Raw genomic sequence first — 22050 nt, 5'->3', positions numbered from 1 at the left:
TAGGAGGCCACCCAAAAAGACAGCTTTCCTTGTAACCCCCCAGCCCGAAACTCTAATCTCCAGCCCCAAAACAGATGCATTCCTCTAATTCCAAAGGAGGGGAGGGGGAAGGGCTAGGCATCCCCAGGGAAGCTTCTGGTCCCTGGTTGCAGCTGAAGTTGCAGCTGAGGAAACAGCCCGGTGGCCCAGAAGGTGGCTGGATGGCGGACCCCACGAGTACTGGGCACCTATACCCCTACTTCCCTCCCTGGATCACTGGGTCCTCCCCACCCCCGCAGCCCTTTCTCCATCTTCTCCGGGATGATCATCCCCTTGTCCCGGTCCTAGCCTTCTTAACGCCTAACTTTTATCACCCATTTTGTTCTCATTCCTTCAGTTGTTTAAACCTCATCGTGGGTCTTCCCTCCTAGGATCGTGACTCACTCAAAAATGTGATTTAGATGCAGTTTCATACCAAAGGTAAGCGGGTGCTGCGGGCCATGACTGGCAGCTCATGTGTAAGGTCACCCGTGTCTCTGTCACGGAAACCCTCTGCCATCCAGGGGTGGCCCTCGAGTTACTGCAGTTTTGCTCAGTCTGAATGGAGGGGAGATCTCAGACGTCCGTGAGATTTCCATGACCTATAGCAGGGCCCGTCGAGACATGACCTGTCCGGGCAAACCCACGTCCCATTCACCTGCCACCCGCCTGCCTCAAGTCCCCCTCCCAGAGAGCGCGTGGTGGTTTCCTCCACACGACCCCCTCCCCACCAACCTCAACTCTCTAACCAGGTTTCAGGAAGCCTGCTGATGGGCCTTCCTCCGTCCACAGCCTGACTGCACCACCTCTCAGAGAGAGACCCACGGACCAAGTTGGCCTTTGAGACAAAAACAGTTTTTTAAAATTTTATTTTAATGTATTTTTTTATTTGTTCACTTAGCCAGCATATAGTACATCATTAGTTTCTGATGTCGCATTCAATGATTCCTTAGTTGCGTTTAACACCCAGTGCTCATCACCACATGTGCCCTCCCCAATACCCATCACCCACTCACCCCATCCCCCTTCTGTAACCCTCAGCTCGTTTCCTGGAGCCCAGAGTCTCTCGTGGCTTGTCTCCCTCTCGGATTTCTTCCCAATCGGTTTTTCCTCCCTTCCCCTGTGGTCCTCAGTGCTATTCCTTAGGTTCCACATATGAGTGAAACCATATGATAATCGTCTTCCTCTGCCTGACGTATTTCACTTAACGGCTTCTTCCCTCCTCCTCTGGGCTTCTGCACTTGCTCTTCTTCCCATCTTACCTTTGGTCTCTCTTCTTGGTTAGTCTTCCCCACACACCCATCCCTGAAAAACCGTCCAGCAAAAGCGCCTGCAGAGACATCAGAGGCCTCTGCCCTCCAACGAGCCCTCGGTTCTCCCTCCGGATGGACTCGATCATGTGCCCACTTACACTCACTCTGACTTGTATATTTCACTTCAGTACCTTTCTCTGGTATTTGATGTCTCCCTCATAGGCTGTAAGCTCCTTCCAGGCACAAACGATGTTCTTGGTTCTTTTTTTAAAGTAGTCTCCAACAGGGACCCAGCAGGGAGCCCAACATGGGGCCTGAACTCACGACCCTGAGATTCAAGACCTGAGCTGAGACCAAGAATCAGGCACTCCACAGACTGAGCCACCCAAGCGCCCCATGAATTACGGCTTTCAAACACCATCCTCCATCGACCCTGTGCAGTGCCTACCACATAGGGAAAGCTTATCAAATACATGACTCGATGAATGGCTCTCCTTAGCCTTCCGGAATTGCAACGGCCTTGTTAACATGGAACATGTCTCCACAATTTCCAGTGCAGTTCTCAATGCAAAGCAACACTTGGGCTTCACACTAAACACCATGCAACATGCTCTCCTGGCTCTAGCAACTTCAGCAAGATTTAAAACAGAACGTCCATCACTAGCCATCTTACAGCAGCAGAAAAATCCATCAGCAACTCCGGCCCAACAACAAAGGGGATGGGACGGCAAAACATAACCCACCTCATCTTCTCCTGGTGATCTCGTCCTTTCTCATGTGTCCCTAAACTGCCCATTTTAAATTTCCCAGACACCAACGTGCTATAATCCAAAGTCAAGAGCATGAAAATTTCCATCATGCCGGGCCACCAAACAGTGTTTTCAGAAGCAGAAGTCAGTCACCGCTGCTCCTCTCCCTTGGCCAGGAAAAAAACCAAAATGCCAAAACCCAAAGGTACCTTGAATGACCCACTGCCTTCCAGGCCAGTCCAACCTTGGCAATGACCAGCTGTTCCATAAGCCCCTAGCAGCGACTGCCTAGGCATACTCACTGCCCTCTCCCAGTCCTCACTGCCCTCACCAGGAGCCCTAAGTTGCATAATTCGGGAGTTATTCTGGAGCTGGGTCGAAAATTCAATGAAATGTTGGAGCCAGGGGGCAGAGAGTCATCAGAAAGCCCAGAGCTCCTCCAGGGCTCTCCAACTGGTGCATCAAAGCAGGGGGCAAGGAGGCAAGAGTCTCGCAACAGAGCTCAGTAGCTGGAAAGCTGGTTTATTTGAGGTACAGAACGCAGGAATTTGCCAGCTACAGAGAAGTGAAGTAAATTAGGGAGAACAAGGAAATTACGGGCTGGGAGACAGAGCTATTATGAAAAGCTGATTTCACTGTCCAAAAATGTTAGCCTGCATTTATTCTCAAAATTATCCAAATATTTCAGCAATCATCTATTTATATGGTTGTTTTCTGGACATTTTCTTACTATTTCTCTCCCGTCTTTTTCTACAGCGTGGAAGTGATTTGCTTTTGAAATCATTTCCTCCCTTCTGTCACAGTCTGCAAGGCCTTGTCTATCTCCCCCTCTAGGTCCCCAAAGGTTTGGACTTGGGAAAGGTGTTTCAGCTGATGCGAAGCAAAATGCCCTGGAACAGAAGACAAAACAAAACAAAACCAAAAAAAAAAAAAAAAAAAAACCCCACTGTTTTTCACTTCACTACCTAAGGAAGTTTGGCTCACATATTTATCCTTTCCAACTGCCATGGTGGACAGGGGTTCAAATATGCCCTTAAAAGAGATTTCCAAGGGGTGCCTAGGTGGCTCAGCGGGTTAAAGACCCTGCCTTCGGCCCAGGTCATAATCCCAGGGTCCTGGGATAGAGCCCCGCATAGGGCTCTCCGCTCAGCGGGGAGCCTGCTTCCTCCTCTCTCTCTCTGCCTGCCTCTCCGCCTACTTGTGATCTCTGTCTGCCAAATAAACTAATAAAATCTTTTAAAAAGAGAGAGAGAGAGAGAGAGAATTTCTGCTTTCTTGTGTGACTCCGGACCCAGAATGCACAATGCCTAAAGATACAAAACCACGTCTCCCAGCTGGAAACCGGTGGCTATTTATTATCGTAGCCATGCATGGTTTGCAAACCGAAGACGTCTTCTCCCCGTCTTCGGTACTCTCGAAAACAAAGCTCCTAATCATAAGTGCGTGAGTCATTCGCATAGAGGTGACTTATCATTCAAATCGAATTAACTGTAAATGCAAGCAATTTGAAAAAAATTAAGGCCTTATGTTCAGTGTTGTCACTACATTTGTTAGGGATTTCATCACTGTGTGGAGGCGTTTAGTTCCAGCCTAACATTTGGACAGATGGAAACCTCCCCTGGAGCGTACAGGTCAGAAGAGCCAGCTCGGCCTGGCCTCGTGGATCGAGCCTCCCCAGCTCACCAGCACCAGGAGGGACAGAGGGCTCCCTGCGCTCGCTCAGAGGCCGCAGCTAGACAATCAGCAAGCCTGTTATGAAATCTCTTTGAAATTAGCAAAGTGATGGAGAAGTATTCGCTGTCGTTCTGAGAATTCTTCTGGTTTATATGTAGTGTGCGTGTGTGTGTGTGTGTGTGTGTGTGTGTGTGTTTTCCTGCAGGTACTTTGGCAAGCTCGATCTGAGGCAGTCGGGAGAGCAAATGATTCATAATATCTTCAAAGTCAGGAGAGAGGGAGGAAGGACAGAAAAGAGGGATGGAGGCAGAGAGGAAGGAAGGATCAATAGCAAATTCCCACCTACCAGATTTGACCATCATCAGGGGAGACGGCCCCTAAAACTCACTGCCTGGAGACTCAGTGAATTTTCAATCACGATTTTATGCTAAGAGCAAAGAGCGTGTTGTTCTCTATATATTACAAGAAAACCCTAACTGCAGTAAGGAGGACACCAATGTGATGGCACAGCTCATGTTTCCCTTATTTTCAAAAACACGTTTCTGAATTTTCCAGATCCCCACCCATTTACCCACTATAATCAGACAAATAAAGCCTTCACAAGAAGTGCTGTGGGGGGGGGGGGGGAGTACAAGAGGGCGAGGGCAAGAGTGAGCTTGAGGATATATGTCCGTGTGGACCCGTGCATGGGGACAACTGCTTCCCTGTGAGCAGAGGAGATAAATGAGAGTCTGGGCAGGAGGCTGAGGTCAATCAGAGGAGGCATCCTCTGTGTGGGAGAGGAATCCTGGCTACACCTCAACCAGAGAACGGCCTCGTGGCTGGCAGAACCCAGTGTGTTTAGGAGAGGCGCCATCTTTACGACCTCACCGTACTAGGGCCTCATTGCCATGCCAACCGGAGAGGCATGGGTCCCACTGCTGGCAGAGGAGGGACAGGAAGTGAGGCATCTGTGACTGTACCCACACCTGTCCCAATGTCAGTCACGTGTGATGAACAGATCCAAGTCACAGAGGTGTACAGAACCAGGAACGTCGTAGCCTTCCTCTAGTCAAAGCCATCTTCCCACACGTCCCAGGGGAGCTCAAGGACGCCTTCAGACTGAAATGACGGTATGTTCTTGTAACTCCCAGTCTACCCTATCCTGTGAGTTCCTGCTACGAGCAACCAGCCCTGCCCCTTCACGGACTTTTCCATGTAGCACCCAGAGTGACCCTTTTATAATTTAAGTTGGGTCAGGAGACTTCTGGCTCAAGATCTACTTCACCCACAATAAAATGCACAGTCTTTCCCAGAGTCCCTCTGATGTTATCTCCCACCATGCCTCTCTGAATCCCCTTGGTTTCCAGCACACTGGCCTTCCTGACGGTCTCAGGGGTCATCCCTTTTTCTGTGCAGTCCCTTCTCCATTAGCCTCTTAATAGGATTGCCAAATTAAGCAAATAAAAATACAGGACACCCGGTCAGAGTTGAATTACAGGTAAATAACCAGTTATGTTTTAGTAGAAGTATGTCCCAAATATGAGCTTACCAATGGAGGCTACCCCTGTAACATCAGGGAATAAAGCACAACTTCAACAAGCATCAGGGGGATAGCTGAGGACAAAAGAACAAGGACAGGGTGGTGGAAGCCCAAGATGAGCCTAAAATGAATTCTTGCAAGTTGTGGCTCTTAATAAGGTCAAAAGTGTAGCCTGACCAGAGTGAAAAGGGTGAACCATCTGGGTACAAAAGCTGCTCAGGCAACATCACAGTTGGAAACTAGCAAGACTTTGATGGACCAAAGAACAGGAAGCTTTTCACTGAAAGGACAGACAGAGGTGGGACTAGGAAGACTGTGGATCCACTGATGGGGGCTGATCCTCCCCCAGGAGCACCTCCCTCCCAATCCCCAACTCCCTAAGCTTTCATCATTTATGTCCCTGTGTCAAATACCTCCTCCTTCCCCCGACCTTTCCAGCAGGAAGTCACCTTTGTGCACTGATATAGCACTTTCTGCACCTGTTCCAAGTGGAATTACTCATGGCCCTACCATTCTATGATCCTTGAAGGCAGAGTTGGTCGTGCCCATCTCTGTGACCTGCACAACACCTCATGTACGTAGCTCTTGATAAATGGATTTCTCTGGCAAGTGGATTCTCTGTGGATTTCTACTAGCAAGTCTGAATTCTCTAGCATAATAAATATGGCGCCCATGGTCTTAGAACACAAGGTGGGCTAGTCATGTAAAGGGACAAGGTACCAGGTCTCTATGAAGCTATGGTTGGGCTGTACCTGAGATACCCAAGCAGTGCCTACCGAGGAGGGAAAGCTCACATTCAGGACCAGAAGCTAGGGCCAGCCGCATGGAGAACTTGGAGGCAGACACTCAAGCCCCAGGGGTGAGAGTGGAAAGGGGTAAGCAGTACAGCAATGGACTGGTTTAGAGCAAGGACTCTACGGCCCACACTCTGTGGAAATCCTACCTTCACTACATACAAGCTCGGGCAAGTGATTTAACTTCTTTTGCCTTCATCTGCAAAGTTTCTTCATCGGTTGACGAAGTTGAGCAAGTGCCTTTTGTGTGTTGAGATACTCTATTAGTTTCCAGGAATCCAAATATTTTAAAAAACCATTAGAGTAACTCTAAAATGCTGGGCTCACAGGCCAAAAAGGACTCTGAGAGCCCCGTAAGTTAAGGATAAAGAGCCACCTACAGGAAGGGAGGGGGAGATGTGGGGCGGGGGGAGGTAGTGAATTTGCTTTGCAACATCTCTACCCAGAGATGACTTGAAGACAACTGAAAATCCACGACTTCAGAAAGATCGGTGTGGATGCTGGAATATGGGAGCCATCTGTCCAAGAAAGCAACTAAAGCAGTAAGAACAGGTGAGCTGGATGTGAGAAGGGGAGCCCCGGAACCAGGCTGCACACCCACAGACTACCTCCGTCAATAGCCAGAAACTGGGAACTCGAGGATAAAGACCGGAAAAGATCAAATGTGCAGATCGAGTTGGCATATGGAAAGTTTACCAACTGCTCACAGCAAATGGCAGGCAAGGCGCCTATGGCCTCTCTCCACCGCAGCAGGCTGCACAGAAGGGGCTCGGAGGTGACACGGAGAGGGGAGTCGTGCTTGGTAAGAGATGAAGAACTTAAGGGGTCTGCTGGCAGCCACACAGCTCAGACCCAGACAGAGCTGGAGGCTCAGGCCCTGTGAACTTCACCAAATGTTGTCCAGAAGGCCACCCCCTTCTGAACATACCTTGATGACCTTGATTACCTAGGGGCTGAGGACATGCTGCAGGTTACACATAGCCTAAAGCTTTCTTGCCTTTCTGGCCGCTTCCTGACACCTGGCCAGGTAGACCTCCAAAATATATCAAAGATGAAAGTCATCGGAGGATATCCTGCTATCTGTTAGCCCTACCAATATTTCTATGTATCTCTGTCTGTCTATCCATCCATCCGTCTGGAGGGGGTGGTCAGGGAGGAGATGGGAAATACTTGAACATTAGCCAAGGTGCAGCAGGAATGAGAGGAAGGCTAGGGTGAACACAGGAACAGAAGAGACTAAATCAGGGGCAGAACCGAAGCAGGGGAGAGGCCGGGTGTCTCCAGAGGGAGTCTGGAATTCTCCGTTTTCTTTTTTTCTTTTTTAAGATTTTATTTATTTATTTGATAGAGATCACAAGTAGGCAGAGAGGCAGGCAGAGAGAGAAGAGGGGAAGCAGGCTCCCCGCTGAGCAGAGAGCCCGATGCAGGGCTCGATCCCAGGATGTGGGATCATGACCTGAGCCGAAGGCAGAGGCTTTAACCCACTGAGCCACCCAGGTGTCCCGGAATTCCCCGTTTTCTTAAAGTGCAGTTTGAGGCCCGCATGAGACACATGTTAAGAAAACAGACTGGCGTGTCCCAGTGCTGGATGATCAAACCAGAATCTTAAAGTGGCAGGAGCCCAGGTTGAATTTCACTTGGCTCCGCGCACCGGGAAATTCTTCTGCACGCCAGAGTTTGAGAATTAGAGGAAAAGTTGGTGAAAATGTAGATTATTTTTTAATTGGGGTAAAATACACACAATTTACCATTTTAACTATTTTTAAGTGTACCGTTCAGTCATGTAAGGTATGTTCACGCGGTTGTGCAACCAACCAGCAGAACGTCTTACCTAATAAAACCAAACCCCTGTATCTATTATAGATTTATTTTTCTTCCTGATTGCTTATTGAATTGTTAGCCTAATGCTCAACTAACTCTCCTAGATTCAGAGCTGAAAAGCAACCCCATGGGACACAGATCCAGTGGTAGGCATCCTGGTTCACCCGGCAAAGTCTGAGCTGAACCAGTTATCAAATATTTCGAGTATCACCCTTGCTTAGAATGCCATCTAACTAGTAACTCTGAATACCATGTTAGACATGATTAATATGAAATAAACATTTTTAAAAATATTAATTTCAGGGGCTCCTGGGTGGCTAAGTCTGTTAAGTGCCTGCCTTTGGCTCAGGTCATGATCCCGAACTATCGGGATCGAGCCCCGCATCGGGCTCCCTGCTCAGCACAGAGCCTGCTTCTCCCTCTGCCACTCCCCCTGCTTCTGCTCTCTCTCTCTCTCTCTCTCTCTCTGTAAACAAATAAAATCTTTAAAAGATATATTAAGTTCAACCTAAATTTTTGTTCTTTGGGACATGTTTCGGTTCTATGTTGATTTTTTCATCTAAAATGTTCTAATTACCGGGACACCTGGGTGGCTCGGTGGGTTAAAGCCTCTGCCTTCAGCTCGGGTCATGGTCCCAGGGTCCTGGGATCGAGCCCCACATCGGGCTCTCTGCTCAGCAGGGAGCCTGCTTCCCCTCTCTCTCTGCCTGCCTCTCTGCCTACTTGTGATCTCACTCTCTCTCTGTCAAATAAATAAATAAAATCTTAAAAAAATTATTAAGGGGCGCGTGGGTGGCTCAGTGGGTTAAGCCTCTGCCTTCAGCTCAGGTCATGGTCTCAGGGTCCTGGGATCGAGCCCTGCATCAGGCTCTCTGCTCAGTGGGGAGCCTGCTTCCCCTCTCTCTCTGCCTGCTTCTCTGCCTACTTGTGATCTCTCTCTGTCAAATAAATAAATAAAATCTTTTTAAAAATAACATTAAAAATTATTAAAAAAAATAATACCCAACGTTAGTTAGCATGGTTGCTTTTCAGACGGTCGAAACTGATACATTCAAAATCTGATGGTGTACCATTATGTCATTATCTGCTAGCACACACAGAGCAGCACACACGTTTCCATGGACAGTGGTAAATGCACAATGTTGATTTGTTGTCATTTAAAATATATGGACAAGCCACAAAACGCTAGGCATTGAGAGGCTGTTCTATTCAGAATTCAATATCCAGTGACACACTTAATGAAAGGCTCCTGGTTTGAGGTCCACGGTCAAAGGACCTTCAGGTTTGGGGCCTTCCTTGTGATTTTTCTAGATGTTTCTCAGCCATTCCCCTTACATCTTGTATTGCAAGTCCGTTCTCTGTGATGAGGATGAAGAGCCATCACTTCACTTACTAAAATCATACACCTAGAAACTCTTATTTATGGGTCCAATAGTTACAGTTATCCTTGTTGCCCTCCATTAGAAATGTAGTTTTAAAAATTAAAGCCGCCCAGGCGCCCCTGGCTGGCTCACTTGGAAGAGCAGGCGACTCTTGATCTCAGGGTCCATGAGTTCAAGACCCACGTTAGGTGTAGAGATTACTAAAAAATATTAATAATAATAATAATAATAAACTTAAAAAATTAAAGCCATCCAATGATTATTTTATACCCATGTTATATGGGATCTCTTCTTTTTAAAAATTTTTATTTATTTATTTCTCAGAGAGAGAGAGAGCACAAGCCGGGGGAGCTATAGAAGGAGAGGGAGAAGCAGACTCCCTACTGAGCAGAGAGCCGGATGGGGGTGCTCGATCCCAGCACCTTGGGACCATGACCTGAGGTGAAGGCAGATGCTTAACTGACTGAGCCACCCAGGGGTCCCTGGGATCTCTTTAATATATAGTCCTTTCTTATGTGTAAGCAGCGCTAAATAACTTTGCATTTAAATATTATTTAAACCTATTTTTATAGTAAGTAATCGAATCCATTCAAACCATGCATCATGGTCTACTCTGCACAGCCTTTTGTTTTATCAGACAAATAACAACATTCTTATAACTACGTTCAGAGTACTCGTAGAGACCTAAAAATTACTATTAAAACCCCAGTTGAAAAAGGGAAATCTCTCTTGTTATACAAAAGTCATAAATACTGCGTAACTTGTACAACAGTACAGTGGCCTCTCTTTTACACAAGGAGAAATAATGGCACAAAGAAATTTAGCAGTTTTCCTGAAGTCTAACATGTAAAGTACGTAAATTAATGAGTCTTCCTGCTTAGAAAAGCCTTTCAAACAGATCTGATCCTTTTTTGTTAACACCTTCATGCATAAAAAGAAAAACAGAAATTTTTTCCTCTCTGAGGACCACTAAAACCTCCCTACAGACCCCAGAAAGCCTCTGGTCATATTAAAGACACACACTAAAAACATACAAAAGTATCAGAAGTGTTTCTGTACTACAGCAGGGCCTGCAGAACGCTAATGAAATTTCCCACCAGGAGAAATACAGAGAGGAAGGATGGAACTAGACCCCAAATCAACATCTATTCACGGCTGAGCCAAATTTAACCATTTGCAGAAAATCCCATGAAAATGGTGCCACTGGTTGCTGCCTTCCCAAAATCTGTTTTGTAGCATAAAAGACATTGCGCAAGTCTATGTAACCAAAACTGTGATTTCAATGAAAGAAATACGTAGTATATGACATAGTCATCTCTCACAAGGCCATTACAAAAGTCATCAATGGGAGGCGGAGGCAGGAGTTCGTGCCTGGATGGCTCAGTTGGTGGAATGTGTGACTTCTGGTCTCAGGGTCGTGGGTTCGAGCCCTGTGCTGGGTGTAGAGATTGCTTTAAAAAAACAAAATCTTTAAAACAAACAAACAAACCATCCACAACAGTTACTGCCAGTGTATACTTCTATACATTGCGGATTTCTTGGGATGAGCATTAACTAGGTTTCATAGAAAATCTCATTTCCCTCATTTAAAGCTTAATTATTTTCCATGTTGTAGATTATCCAGGTCCAATTGTAAGGTGCAATTAAATTGCAACAAACTGAAATTAAGTGCTTTTCTCACTAGTCCAACATTTTTCAGAATTCTCTCCGCCCGGAATGATACATGTTTTTCATATACACATACATCTATGAATATATATACATTACACACACACACACACACACATCACACATCACTAACGAATCTCAACATTAGTTTGGGGACAAATGAAACAGATTCTGAAAGCATTGTCCTCTAACCAAAAATTTATTTATGCATTCATTATCTACCATTTTGAAGTGTGCATGGACATCCGAGAATTTAGCACCATTGTACTAAATTTGTGATCAACATTAATATTCCCAAGCGTGCTAAGAACACTTAGGTCTCGGTGCTTTACAAGACCCTGAAAACACGACTTGATTACATTTAATTTGATTCCAATTAAAAAGCACTTAAGAAGTTTCTGCTGAATTAGATTATACTGAATGTTTCTATAGAAGACACTTCATTATCTGAGGCAGCTTTAATTTAAAATGATCACAGAGAGTGAAAAACACCCTTCATTTTAATAAAATGGGCTTAGCCCCATGTCGTTATTTCATCGCGGCAGCCTGTAGATTTCGGTTTATTAAATAAATGTACAAGGGCCCTGGTAGAAAGCATCTGTAATAGTGAGTGCCTGCTTCACAGTTCACCCCGGATAGATCTGGTCCTATGGCTTTTAAGTCTTAACAGAAACCAGAAATACCTGTGGAAAGGAACATTTAAATAAAAACGAGGAGACAGTATCTAGGCACCGATATGAAAATACTGCCCTTCTACTGACTCTGTAAGCCAAGATTGCAACTCATTAAAAATGAACAGGCACTTCTGGCTTCTGAAGCAACAAGACCCACACTCCAAGCCATAGGACTTCCTAAAACCCAACGTTTACCCTTTTAAACAAAGGGCTACCCTGAGATCCCATCTTTACGGATTCAAAGGAGGAAGGGCTAAAAAATGTCTTTGTCTTCCAAGCAGCATTAACTGATTTTCTCAAGTGTTATTATTTTACAAGCCCCATTTTGTTTCGGAGTTCCAAAAGGGAAAAATTGTGATTAAAAACAAAATGATGATTAAAAACAAATGTCTCAAGTCAGTTATTGTGTACTAAGCACAAACCGCAGGGCTAGCTTTCATGGGACAGAGCTCTGCAGACACCCTTGGCATGCCCCGCTCTGATATTTCAGGAATAAAGGCAACTCTGTGGTTTGTGGTTAGTGATTAAGCACCAAGTGGACTTGCGGTGCGTGTTCTCCTACAGGAAAATCTGCAGCATTCTGAGCACCTCACACTTGTAACAATGTCTTTATTATACCTTCCAGAATTAATTGACGTAGAATCCAGGGACTCTGCAATATATCTGTTGGATGATTAGAACTCAAAGGACCAACAAATAAAACAAATTATTGACTTTCAGATCTTCAATCAAACAGATATTTACGGCTGCGATTTGCCAAAATGATCTCCTTTTCAGTTGGCATCGTTTCAAAATCTGTGCTGATCTGAAACACATCGGAATCATCAGCACCTTCTTCCACAACAAGAACTCAACCTGTGCCAACAAGGCCACAAACCTTTCAAAGAACCCGCGTCTCCTCAGAAGGCAACCGAAACTTCCTAATTTTCAAGGTTCTCTGAAAGTCTGCCTGACCTTGAGACCAAACACGACAGGGGAGGCGTGGGGAGGTACGGTGACCTGGTTTAGTGACCAGTAGCTATAGATACCAGCGAATGTGCTTGTTGTCAATGAGAGTTGCTGAAATCTGTCTATACCACACTGGAACAATCAATTTTGTAAATGATTGCAATAATCAAGGAAATTGCCTAATTTATAAATCCTTGCATACAGCCTTTTAATGGATTCCTCCATTTTAATGCTGATGCCTTCAGAGCTAAATGAATTGTTGTCCAGGCTGTCATTGCACAAAATGATAAAAACATTCCGTGGAGGGGAACCACACCTCATGGATATTCAGGCCCTCAACCCATAATCACTCATTAGCGACTTCCACGAAAGTCTGGCATTGCTTATGGCCCCGAGAAGAGCGGGGGGCGGGGGGGGTGGAGAAGGATGTTCCTTTGCGTCTGCGCCTCTGTGCACATCCCCATTAGGGTTCTGGAGTTTGAACGGCAATAATTACCTTTTGGCTGAACGGGGAGGCGCTGCCTGCGTCCCCTTGGTATTGGAAGCCCCACGCCGTTCACAGTTCGGCTCCCTCTCCTTCCTGTCTAATGCTGGACCCTTCTCTGCCACCAAGCTTCAGAGGGGGGCCCAGGGGATGCAGAGACCCTCGGGGGGTCCCCTAACCCTCCCCCCACCCAACAGGTAGGTCTCCGCGCTCCCACCTGGAAACCCAGGCTGCACACTTAGCGCCCTCCCCGGCCCGCCACCCCTACACTGCTCTTCTCAGTTAAACCTTGGCCAATTGATTCCAGCCAATAGCGTGCTGTCACTACTTTACTTACTGCTCAATCTCACTAACCTGACATTTATGGTGCGCTGATTGGCCTCTGTCAGTGGTGCTGGTTGTAAATTCACTTTGAAAAGCTTTGTGTTAACAGCCTTCAACCAGGCTCCAAGAAGAGGACGGCCTGACAATTGCTTGACCTCCTGCCCTTATTACAGTGAGTAAATCAGGGTTTGAGCCATTAGGCTGGAGCCTGGGGCCTACACAAAAAGGATTGACATGACAAAAGGTCAACCTCTGTCACACATGTGTAACAATTTGGATAATGGAATTCTGTAACTTATCTGAGCGAGGTGGCAAAGGCTTAGAAGGAAAAGAATATTCTGCTCGGGCTTCTCTGGCTTTTATGCTAAGTAGCTATCCCGGAGCCTGTATTTCTTGTGTAAATACACAAGGAATGTCTGAACTCATGAAAGCTTGGAGCCTGGAAGATTCGGGGGGGGGGGGGGGAAAGCAAGCGAGGAAGAGAGCGAGGCAGTCCCACAGCGGGTCTACGCACGGCATTCTTCCGCTCAGCAGCACGAGGGGATGTGGGTATTGTGGACCTGACTCCTGAGGTAAGGAACAGGCCCTTTCTTGTATTCTATCAAATTGGGAAAAACCCGTCATATTATACGAGCGCGGGTAACAAAAGACAGTTCCTCGGATAATTCAAAGTGCTTGAAACGACACAGTAAAATAATAAAAAAAAGAGGCTCCCCTGCAGGTTCTTTGGGCCCAACGTGACCATAAACACATTTTCATCGGGCTCGCCCGCTACCGGGGGTGGGGGCGGGGGGGGGGGTGGCAGGCTGAGCTTCTGACTTGAATTTCTTGACCCTATGGTTAAAGTCAGTGTGGAAAAAAGGGGGGACAAAAAGCATAGGAGGTCAGGAAATATGCAGTTGTGACACGACATACTTATGAGTTATTTCCTTTGCATGGACAAAATGCTATCAATAAGAAAAGCAATCTGTAAACAACAGATAAAATGAACTGACTAATGAGAAAAAGAGTCCTGAGATACAGAACACATCACTCTTCATAAAGTATTTGCAACTGAGGCCCTGTCACATCACATGCATATTTGGATTAAACCTCACTCGTGTGAGAATTTCCAAATGGCTGCTATCGACGTCGTCGTTTTGGTTTTTTGGGTTTTGTTTTTTTTTTTTTAAGCAGTATCAGTTTTGGACTTAGAAAACCATGGGCGGCACCGGGCAGGGCGAGACATAAACCCTTTAAAAGAAGGACTTTCACGGGCCTCTGCAAAGCTGACTTGGAGCGCGAAGTTTTGATTTTTAACACAATGCTGGAAACCATTCCAAGAGGCGGCAGATGGTTGTACAGTTTATGTAAAACTACAAAATGCTCGCACTCTATCAAATGGGCACCGCTATCACAGACATCTTCAAATCAAATGAGGCAAAGCTGAAGAGATAGACCAGCTGTTCCTCTGCAAATTGAAGACATCATAGGAACAGGACTCCGGTTTATTCTTAAGGAGAAATTATTTAGAGTTCATGAAATGGACATATTCAAAACCACGCTGACAAGCAGTCCATTATATGAAATGATAAATTACTAAGAAGCACAATTTCTAGTTCAATATGACTGGGAATGGCCACATGATCCTATCCCTTGGTGCTTTGGTGAATCAGGCCCAATGAGCCAAAGTCTGTAAAGCAAAACCGTGGACTATGTAATTATAATACTATCACAGGAACAATTTTAAAATGATTTCAATCAAATTTTTAAGTGATTTTAATTTCATTTTAAATGATTAATTTTAAATTGTTTTTTCAACATCTAAATATATATACAAGTGAGTACAGTACTCTACATGGAATTGGGTGACGATAAAAAGAATGTAAGTAATGCATTTAAAATATGAAGCCAATTCATTTCCTTCAAGCACCAATTGCCAGTGATGGTTCTGAAATATAAACATTTAGCAATGTGTAATATATTTTTAATATTGGTTTCATCAATGTCTTTTGACCTAAGCTAAATGGTAATGATGAAAAATCGACCATTTGCTTAGAAGCAAATCTCTTATTAAATCTAAAATATTATGGCATAAAATCAAACCACAAAAAAAAAAATGCCCCACATTATGTTATCCCCCCTTGGTTTTCTGAAGAAAAATAATGAAGGTTTTCACATAGTGTAAATGAACGAGACACTGAAATTTACTGAGGCAAAGACAGATTCTATAAAATTAAAGCCCTCTCTAGTACCTTGACTGTAATCTTAACAAGTCACAACATTATTTCAATTAGCAGCGTAATTTTTCGCGGGTGAAAACAAGTGCGATTTATTTTGTCATTGTCCCTAAAATTCCCTGTCAAATCAGACTCTGATTTAAAGGCCTGGGTAATTCTGGCCCATCTTAATTAAACTGTAACTTTATTTTAAATTTCTGTATTTTATATCCAATAGAATTTTAGGTTTACACGACATACATTCCTCAGGTCCAGTCACATTAAATTCTGATGTTAAGCAGAAAGGGGAAACCATGTGCAACTAGATTAATTTATCTCAAGGGAAAAAGGGCACATTAATAATTGAGATAATGTTTTCATAAATGTTGAAATCAAATGTGCTTTTCACTTCTTTATTAGAAAACACATTAGAACAAAATTATCTCACTCTCATCAATAAGACCTAATTGCTGAGAAAGACTATGTTTTCTTTGCAAAATGTTCAGAAAGACTTTTCTCATTTTGGCCAAAGAGCTAGAAATACACCATGCATCCAAGTCTTGCTGGAATAAATGTATGTAAGCAAGAGCGAGTGATTGTTTAATCCATCCTGTAATGTTTTTGTTTTAAACTCAGTGAATTTATTATTTTTTGTAAAACACATTAAAATCTGATTCTAAAAGAAACTGGCAAAAAAAAAAAAAAAGGCTAGTAATTTGGCTTTTAGTTTGTTAATCTCCTTAAACTAACCGCTCCCCCCCCCCCCAAAAAAAAATCACCTGGGCTCCTGGCTTTAAAAAAAGAGAAGAAAAAAAAAACTCCTAGAATTTCCCTCGGATACCCCCAAAGAGCCAAAATATATTGAAGGTAATGGAATGATATTGAACTTTCTTTAAATTGCTATATTTTTAAGAACCAGGATTAGCACAAAGAAAATATTAACTAAAAGATGACAGCATACTGACAAAACAATCAAATAAGCTCCCCATGGCTGATGTATGTTAAATATTAAAAAGTCATTTTCTACAAAGAAAATAGAGCTTTTAATGATTAAACAAAAGCAGTAACTAAGGTGAATCTGATTGTTTCTGTAATAAGCCTTCATGTGTATAATAAAGTACAGCCATACTAAAAACAATGGGCTGTAAACTGAAACAAAAATCCATCATCTACTTGGAAACAGTGACGGGAAAAGATTAGCAATCCATTTATTGTACTGAAATAAAGATAAGTAACCCCAGTAAGATCCGCCAGGCCCCAAGTATTGAACTCTAAATATAAAGACATTTCTTCATCAGCAAGTGACTTGAAAAAAATGTGAGCAAGAGAGACGATTCCAGCTGACTTTTAAAATGAAATGGTAACAATTCAACTGCTTTTAAGTTTTTAAAGATCTGCTTTATGTCGACCTGATAATCTGGAAGATGTCTAAAAGAATGTGTTTTTTTTTAATGGATAATTAATACATGAGTCATTAAATAATTAGTGCCAAAAGTTTCCTATAGATCTACCGTGTATTCCGATGACGGAATCTTTCTCAATAGGAAGAATATGATGATGATGACAACTTTTTCCACAAGAGACTTTAGGTTTGAAAGCAAAGACTAACATTTCAGGAACAATCTAACACTTAGAATCTCCCGTCGTAAATTTGACTAAATTCAAAGTGTTACGTTTCGTTAAAAAAAAAAACAAAAAACCATAAAGCTTGAAATTAAAAATAAACTCAGACTTCATAGCATAAAAATAATCATACTAATAAAAACCTGAAACCTATTAGAGTAAGTGTTTTATCTTACAAATGGACATTGGCCCTAAGTTACCTGGCCCCGCTCTGTCACATTTTATAGGATCTCCCAGGAGACGGATACATTTTGCATGGCTGCAGTTTTGATCACTTTTAATATCCCTTCCATCCCTGCAATGTTTGCTTATTCTAACTGTTCTAACAGATGATAAAAATAAATAGATCATGTTCTGAATCTACAAGGAGGGATCTGGAGATGATTCAAGCATGCACACACCCAGCAAGTCGTCTTCCTAACACAGAACCAACTCACGTACCTAAAACAACAGGGAAGATGCAATTCCTCTCCACTGAGGCATCAACAACATCGCTCAATTCCCACTCTCCTTATTTCGACAGAATTTTAACTTAATCGAGTACAAGGAAAAGCACAAAAAGAAGGCTCTATACTTTTCAGTATTAATACGTATCGTTATATTCTGTATGTGTAATGATCTCCAGCCAACATCCCATTCATATCCAGATCCTTTAAAACAAAACAAAACAATGAACTGTTGGGTTGTTGGGTGTTCTGTTTTTTTTTTTTTTTTTTCATGTTTATGACTCCGTCCCCTGACACTCTAAAAATAGATGAACTCCAAACCCGGGGCATCAGAGTGCCCTGTGACAGTGTTCAATTTTACCATTTGCAGATGGAACAAATCTGTACCCTTGAACAACTGCTTCACCGTCTCCTCGGAAAAGTATTGGCAGACCTTTAACTGTAGGGTATTAGAGCTCCTAATAACACTACTGGAACATGAAAAGTGCCTGGAAGTGTTTTATAAACTTTAAACCGCATTGGAGGTTACAACTAATTAGTCAGAAACAAAAACCAACTGGGAAATATTTCAAAACCAGATGCTTTGATTATTCCCCACTTGTCAGTTTTTCCAATCCAAAAAGCTCTAACTTCTAACCTGGCTCTACGCACCACGCCATTTTCTCCTGCTGTTTTCCTATAAAAAAAAATTTGTTAAAAAAAAAAAAAGAAAGAAAGAAAGGCACTCTTTGGTGACATAAAGACGCCCAACATTTTCTTCCTCACTCAAGAAATCCTATCTTGAAAGATTAAAAACGTGTCACTGTTTTTTCCAGTTTAGGAGCGAAATGGAACCTGGAAGCCTGGATAAGTGTGGGGTGTGCGGCCCATGGCCGGCGCCACGTTACCATCTTGGGCTCCTGGGCTGTGAGTTTAACCACTTAGCTCCCCGCCCCCCCTATCAAAGGGGGTTTTACCAGCTCAGGCCCCAGTGCCCCATACCAACCTTCATGGAATGCCTGTGGAGACCAGATTTGTTTTTCACAACACTGTGTCTCCAGGGCCTACGACAGTGCTGGCTGGAGGGCTCAGCGAAAATCTGAGTGGGTTACTGAGTCCCCCCGAGTTAGTTTAGTCAGTGACAGGAAGGGAGCATGCCCACCTTGGCAGGCTAGCAACCAAGTGCGTGACACAATGAGTGTACGCAGAAATGACCCATTAATGGAGCCTTAAGGTCCTGGCCAAGCTGGCCTCTGGCACTTGACAGACTTTCTTTTCTGGCTACTCCCATTATATTGCCCGGCCTCTGTGAGATTTACATACGGCCCCAGGGGTAAGATTTCCACCATCTTGTATGTCAGAAATCACTCCATGAATGAGAGGTGGCTAAAGCTAGTTGGGCGGACTACCTATGGCTAAGAATCTGCCTCTTCAGCGCTGGATCTCAGAGATCAATGGTAAAGCTCTGGGAGAAATCTCAGATTAACATTTTTCAAATACACTGATGATTTTTCATTAACAGCATGAGGTGAGATTGTGCCACTGAAATAATATTAATTGGGCGATATCAAAGTGCTCCGAGTTTCCCTCTGTTTTGATTTTCTCTCTTGTGGAAGACTGCATGATTGTACTTTGCCTGAGAAGAAGCAGAATTTGTGATTTTTCTGATTCACGAGGTAATTTTGCTTCCTTGGGACACTCTGAAAGTTATGAAACATGCCCCAGGCTCTCACATTCAGCATTAAGAAAAATGGTTTTATCTGAGAAAAGAAGCCTGACTCTCTTCCTCCTGTTTATGGTTATGTTCCTTCTTGCCCAGTGCCAGAAACCATCCTGGAAGAGCTCGGAATGGGACACAAAATTCACCTAGCTTACACCCCAATGCCCCAGCTTCCCCTGCTCTGTCACTTCTGGGGCTTTTCTTTCTCTCAAGACCCAAGGAGACCAACAGTGAAATCCAACCCAGCTGGAACAGAGGCTTGTTACACACAGAAACCTGGAGGCCTCGTCTTCCTGCTGGGCTCCTGCTGGGCGAGGCCAAAGCAGGCACCCTTTCTGCAGGTGCTGCGGACACCTGGCATTTGCATGACCAGAGAAACCTATCTTCCACTGCCACCCGGACAACGAGGGAGGCTCTCCCCAAAGCTGCTCCCCACCCCCACCACCACCAAGGGCAGGCTCTTCGCCCGCCAAAGCTCCAAAGGGCTGGCAAGGTGCTGGGTCGCCAGGGGCTTACCTCCCAGAGATGCTGTGTGTTCCTCACTGCGCCGGCCTGCACCTTCTCCGGGGGCAGAAGGACGCCCTGGAAGGGCCCAATCCAGGTGCCCTGCTGGATCCTCTGCGCTGCGCAGATGCCGTAGGCCAGGCCGGGCACGGTGCTGGTGCACAGGCACACCTCCCGTGGCAGGTCCCGGAGCCACTCGGGGAGCTCCGGCGGGGGCGCGGCGGCCGCAGCGCTGCTGGTGCCCACAAGCCGGCGCAGCGAGTGCAGCGGCCCGTGCATGGGACACTCGCCGTTGCGGTTGTCCGCACACATGTCGCAACCTGCCGGAGACGGGCGGGAGGGAGGGAAGGAAGAAGGTTAACCCGCCGCTCTGGGCGGCCAGTCCTTGGGGAGAGAGCCCCAAGACCACCCCATCCCCTCCTGGGAAGCCACCTGCCGAGTGAGCCCTGCAGGCCGCCGAGGCCACTGGGAAGATGGGGAGAGGGAAATCGCCGCACCCAAATTGGCCTGGTAGGGGGCGAGCCCCCGGTGCCCCAAAAGGCTGGCAAGCTGGGAGTGGATGGTGTGGCTCTCCGTGAGGATCCCCCACGGCCTGCTTTCTACTCCTCGAGGTTTGTCTCTCTCTCCTTCTTCCCTTCTTTCTCTAGTTCCCTCTGCTCCTCTCCCCTGCTCCCAGGAGTCCTCTCTTGACCAGGGGTTTGCAGGTGTGTTTCTCACTGTGCCGGGAGCAGACCCCATCTCTTGCTCAACCTTCTGTCTCAGAGAGATTCTACTTTGGTCGCCTGAGTATAATTGGTTTTCTTCTTTCTACAATTCTAGAAGATCCTTCTAAAACCACTGGACCAGCCCAGCGTGCCCTGCTTACTCCATAGGGACCCACCCACCCCCTGGTGCCTGCACCAGAGCGCAGAGTCACTGTGGCCCGCCAGTGGCCTCCAGCACATCAGACACCGGCCACTGAGGGCGCACTGGCGCTGGGGTCCGTGATGGAGCCCGCTCTGGCCACGGGTGGAAAAAGGGGGACTGTTCTGGGGGGTCTGGAGTGCCTATGCTGGAGTGCAAGCTCTTCCCAGAAGCCAAAAAAGAATAAATTGCAAATTTAAGGATCAGGGTAATGGTTCACTGGCGAGGGCCCCAACTCTTGCCCAGAGAGTTGATCCCCAAGGCTGCATGCAATTCTCGGGACTTGTAATCGAAGAACTGTTGTGAACAAGGCTCTCTCTCCGACGCTCCCCAGAGCAGCCAGCAGCGCATGGGGACCCTCGCCCTCCCGCTGGGTCGGGTGGCTGTGGACGCCCAGGGTCCCTGCACTTGAACTGGATGGGAAAAGGCCAGGCGGCCGCGGGAAGCAGGGCCTGTGGCGACCGCGCTGTCGGATCGCAGCGCCCTCCGGGTTATTAATGGGCCTGGCGGAGCCGCGGTGTCTGCGCCCCAGCCCTGCAGACCTGCCTCAGCGCGGCAGCCTCGGCGCCTGCCAGCATGACCCGGCCTCCCCAGCCCAGCCTCCCAGGGGAGCCGCGGTGCCTCACCCCCCACGCAAGGGAGCCCCGTGGCTAGTGACAGACGGACAGACGGATGGATGGCGGGAGCTGGGGCACATGCAGAGCCTCCTAGCTCTTGCACCTGGCTTTAGTCGCTGCCAGGCCTGGGGGATTGCTCTAAGTATGTCCCATCCGTGCTAAGACAGAGGAAAGTCCAGGTAACCTTTGACAAAGAGAATCACTGAGGAATCTTCAAGGAAGGAACCCCTAAGGGTAACCCCGCTGCGGGGAGCGAACCCTGGTTTCACCATTTGTTTCATCCCATCTCAGTAGAGAAGGGCTCCAGCTGGCCATGCCTTCTCCTCAGCCCCCTATCCCGCACTCCTCCCAAGAAAGCCCAGGAAATGACGGGACCCTCCGACTGCAGGTTCCTGGAGGGGTCCAGTCCCCCCAAGTGAAAAGCAGCAACCTGTTTCTACAGGTGGGGAAGTGCCCATGCCTCTGGGCGTCCATCACACAAAGGCCCCCTCTCCCAATAACACCAACTAATCCAAGTAGTGCGGCAGGCTCTGCTTCTGACTTTAGAGCCTAGATGGAAAGTATTCCTAACCTTACCATATGTCAGCCCTTCCAGAAACGCTTCACACATCCTCTCAAACTTCTGACTGTGAAAACGACAACTTCATGACAAGGGGGGAATGGAAAGAAAGATGATAAAAATTCAAAGTCACCCAGTGCCTATGGCATTCCAGACGCCTATCTTGAACCAATTATCGTATCATGATCCC

General features: G+C 45.9%; 1 protein-coding gene across 1 annotated transcript in view; it reads right to left on the bottom strand.

Annotated features, from left to right (window-relative positions):
* PRDM6 (PR/SET domain 6) overlaps positions 1-22050 on the bottom strand; it is a gene marked incomplete at its 5' end in the record, with an annotated part of 100464 nt that overhangs the window by 70849 nt on the left and 7565 nt on the right. The window contains one exon of the mRNA XM_080804968.1: positions 19794-20101. Within this exon, the coding sequence (XP_080661094.1) occupies positions 19794-20101 (308 nt within the window). The remainder of the gene's footprint in view (positions 1-19793; positions 20102-22050) is intronic.

Source organism: Martes martes (assembly GCF_963455335.1).
Source record: "Martes martes genome assembly, chromosome: 5".
Taxonomy (NCBI): domain Eukaryota; kingdom Metazoa; phylum Chordata; class Mammalia; order Carnivora; family Mustelidae; genus Martes; species Martes martes.
This window is presented reverse-complemented; position numbering and strand designations above follow the sequence as displayed.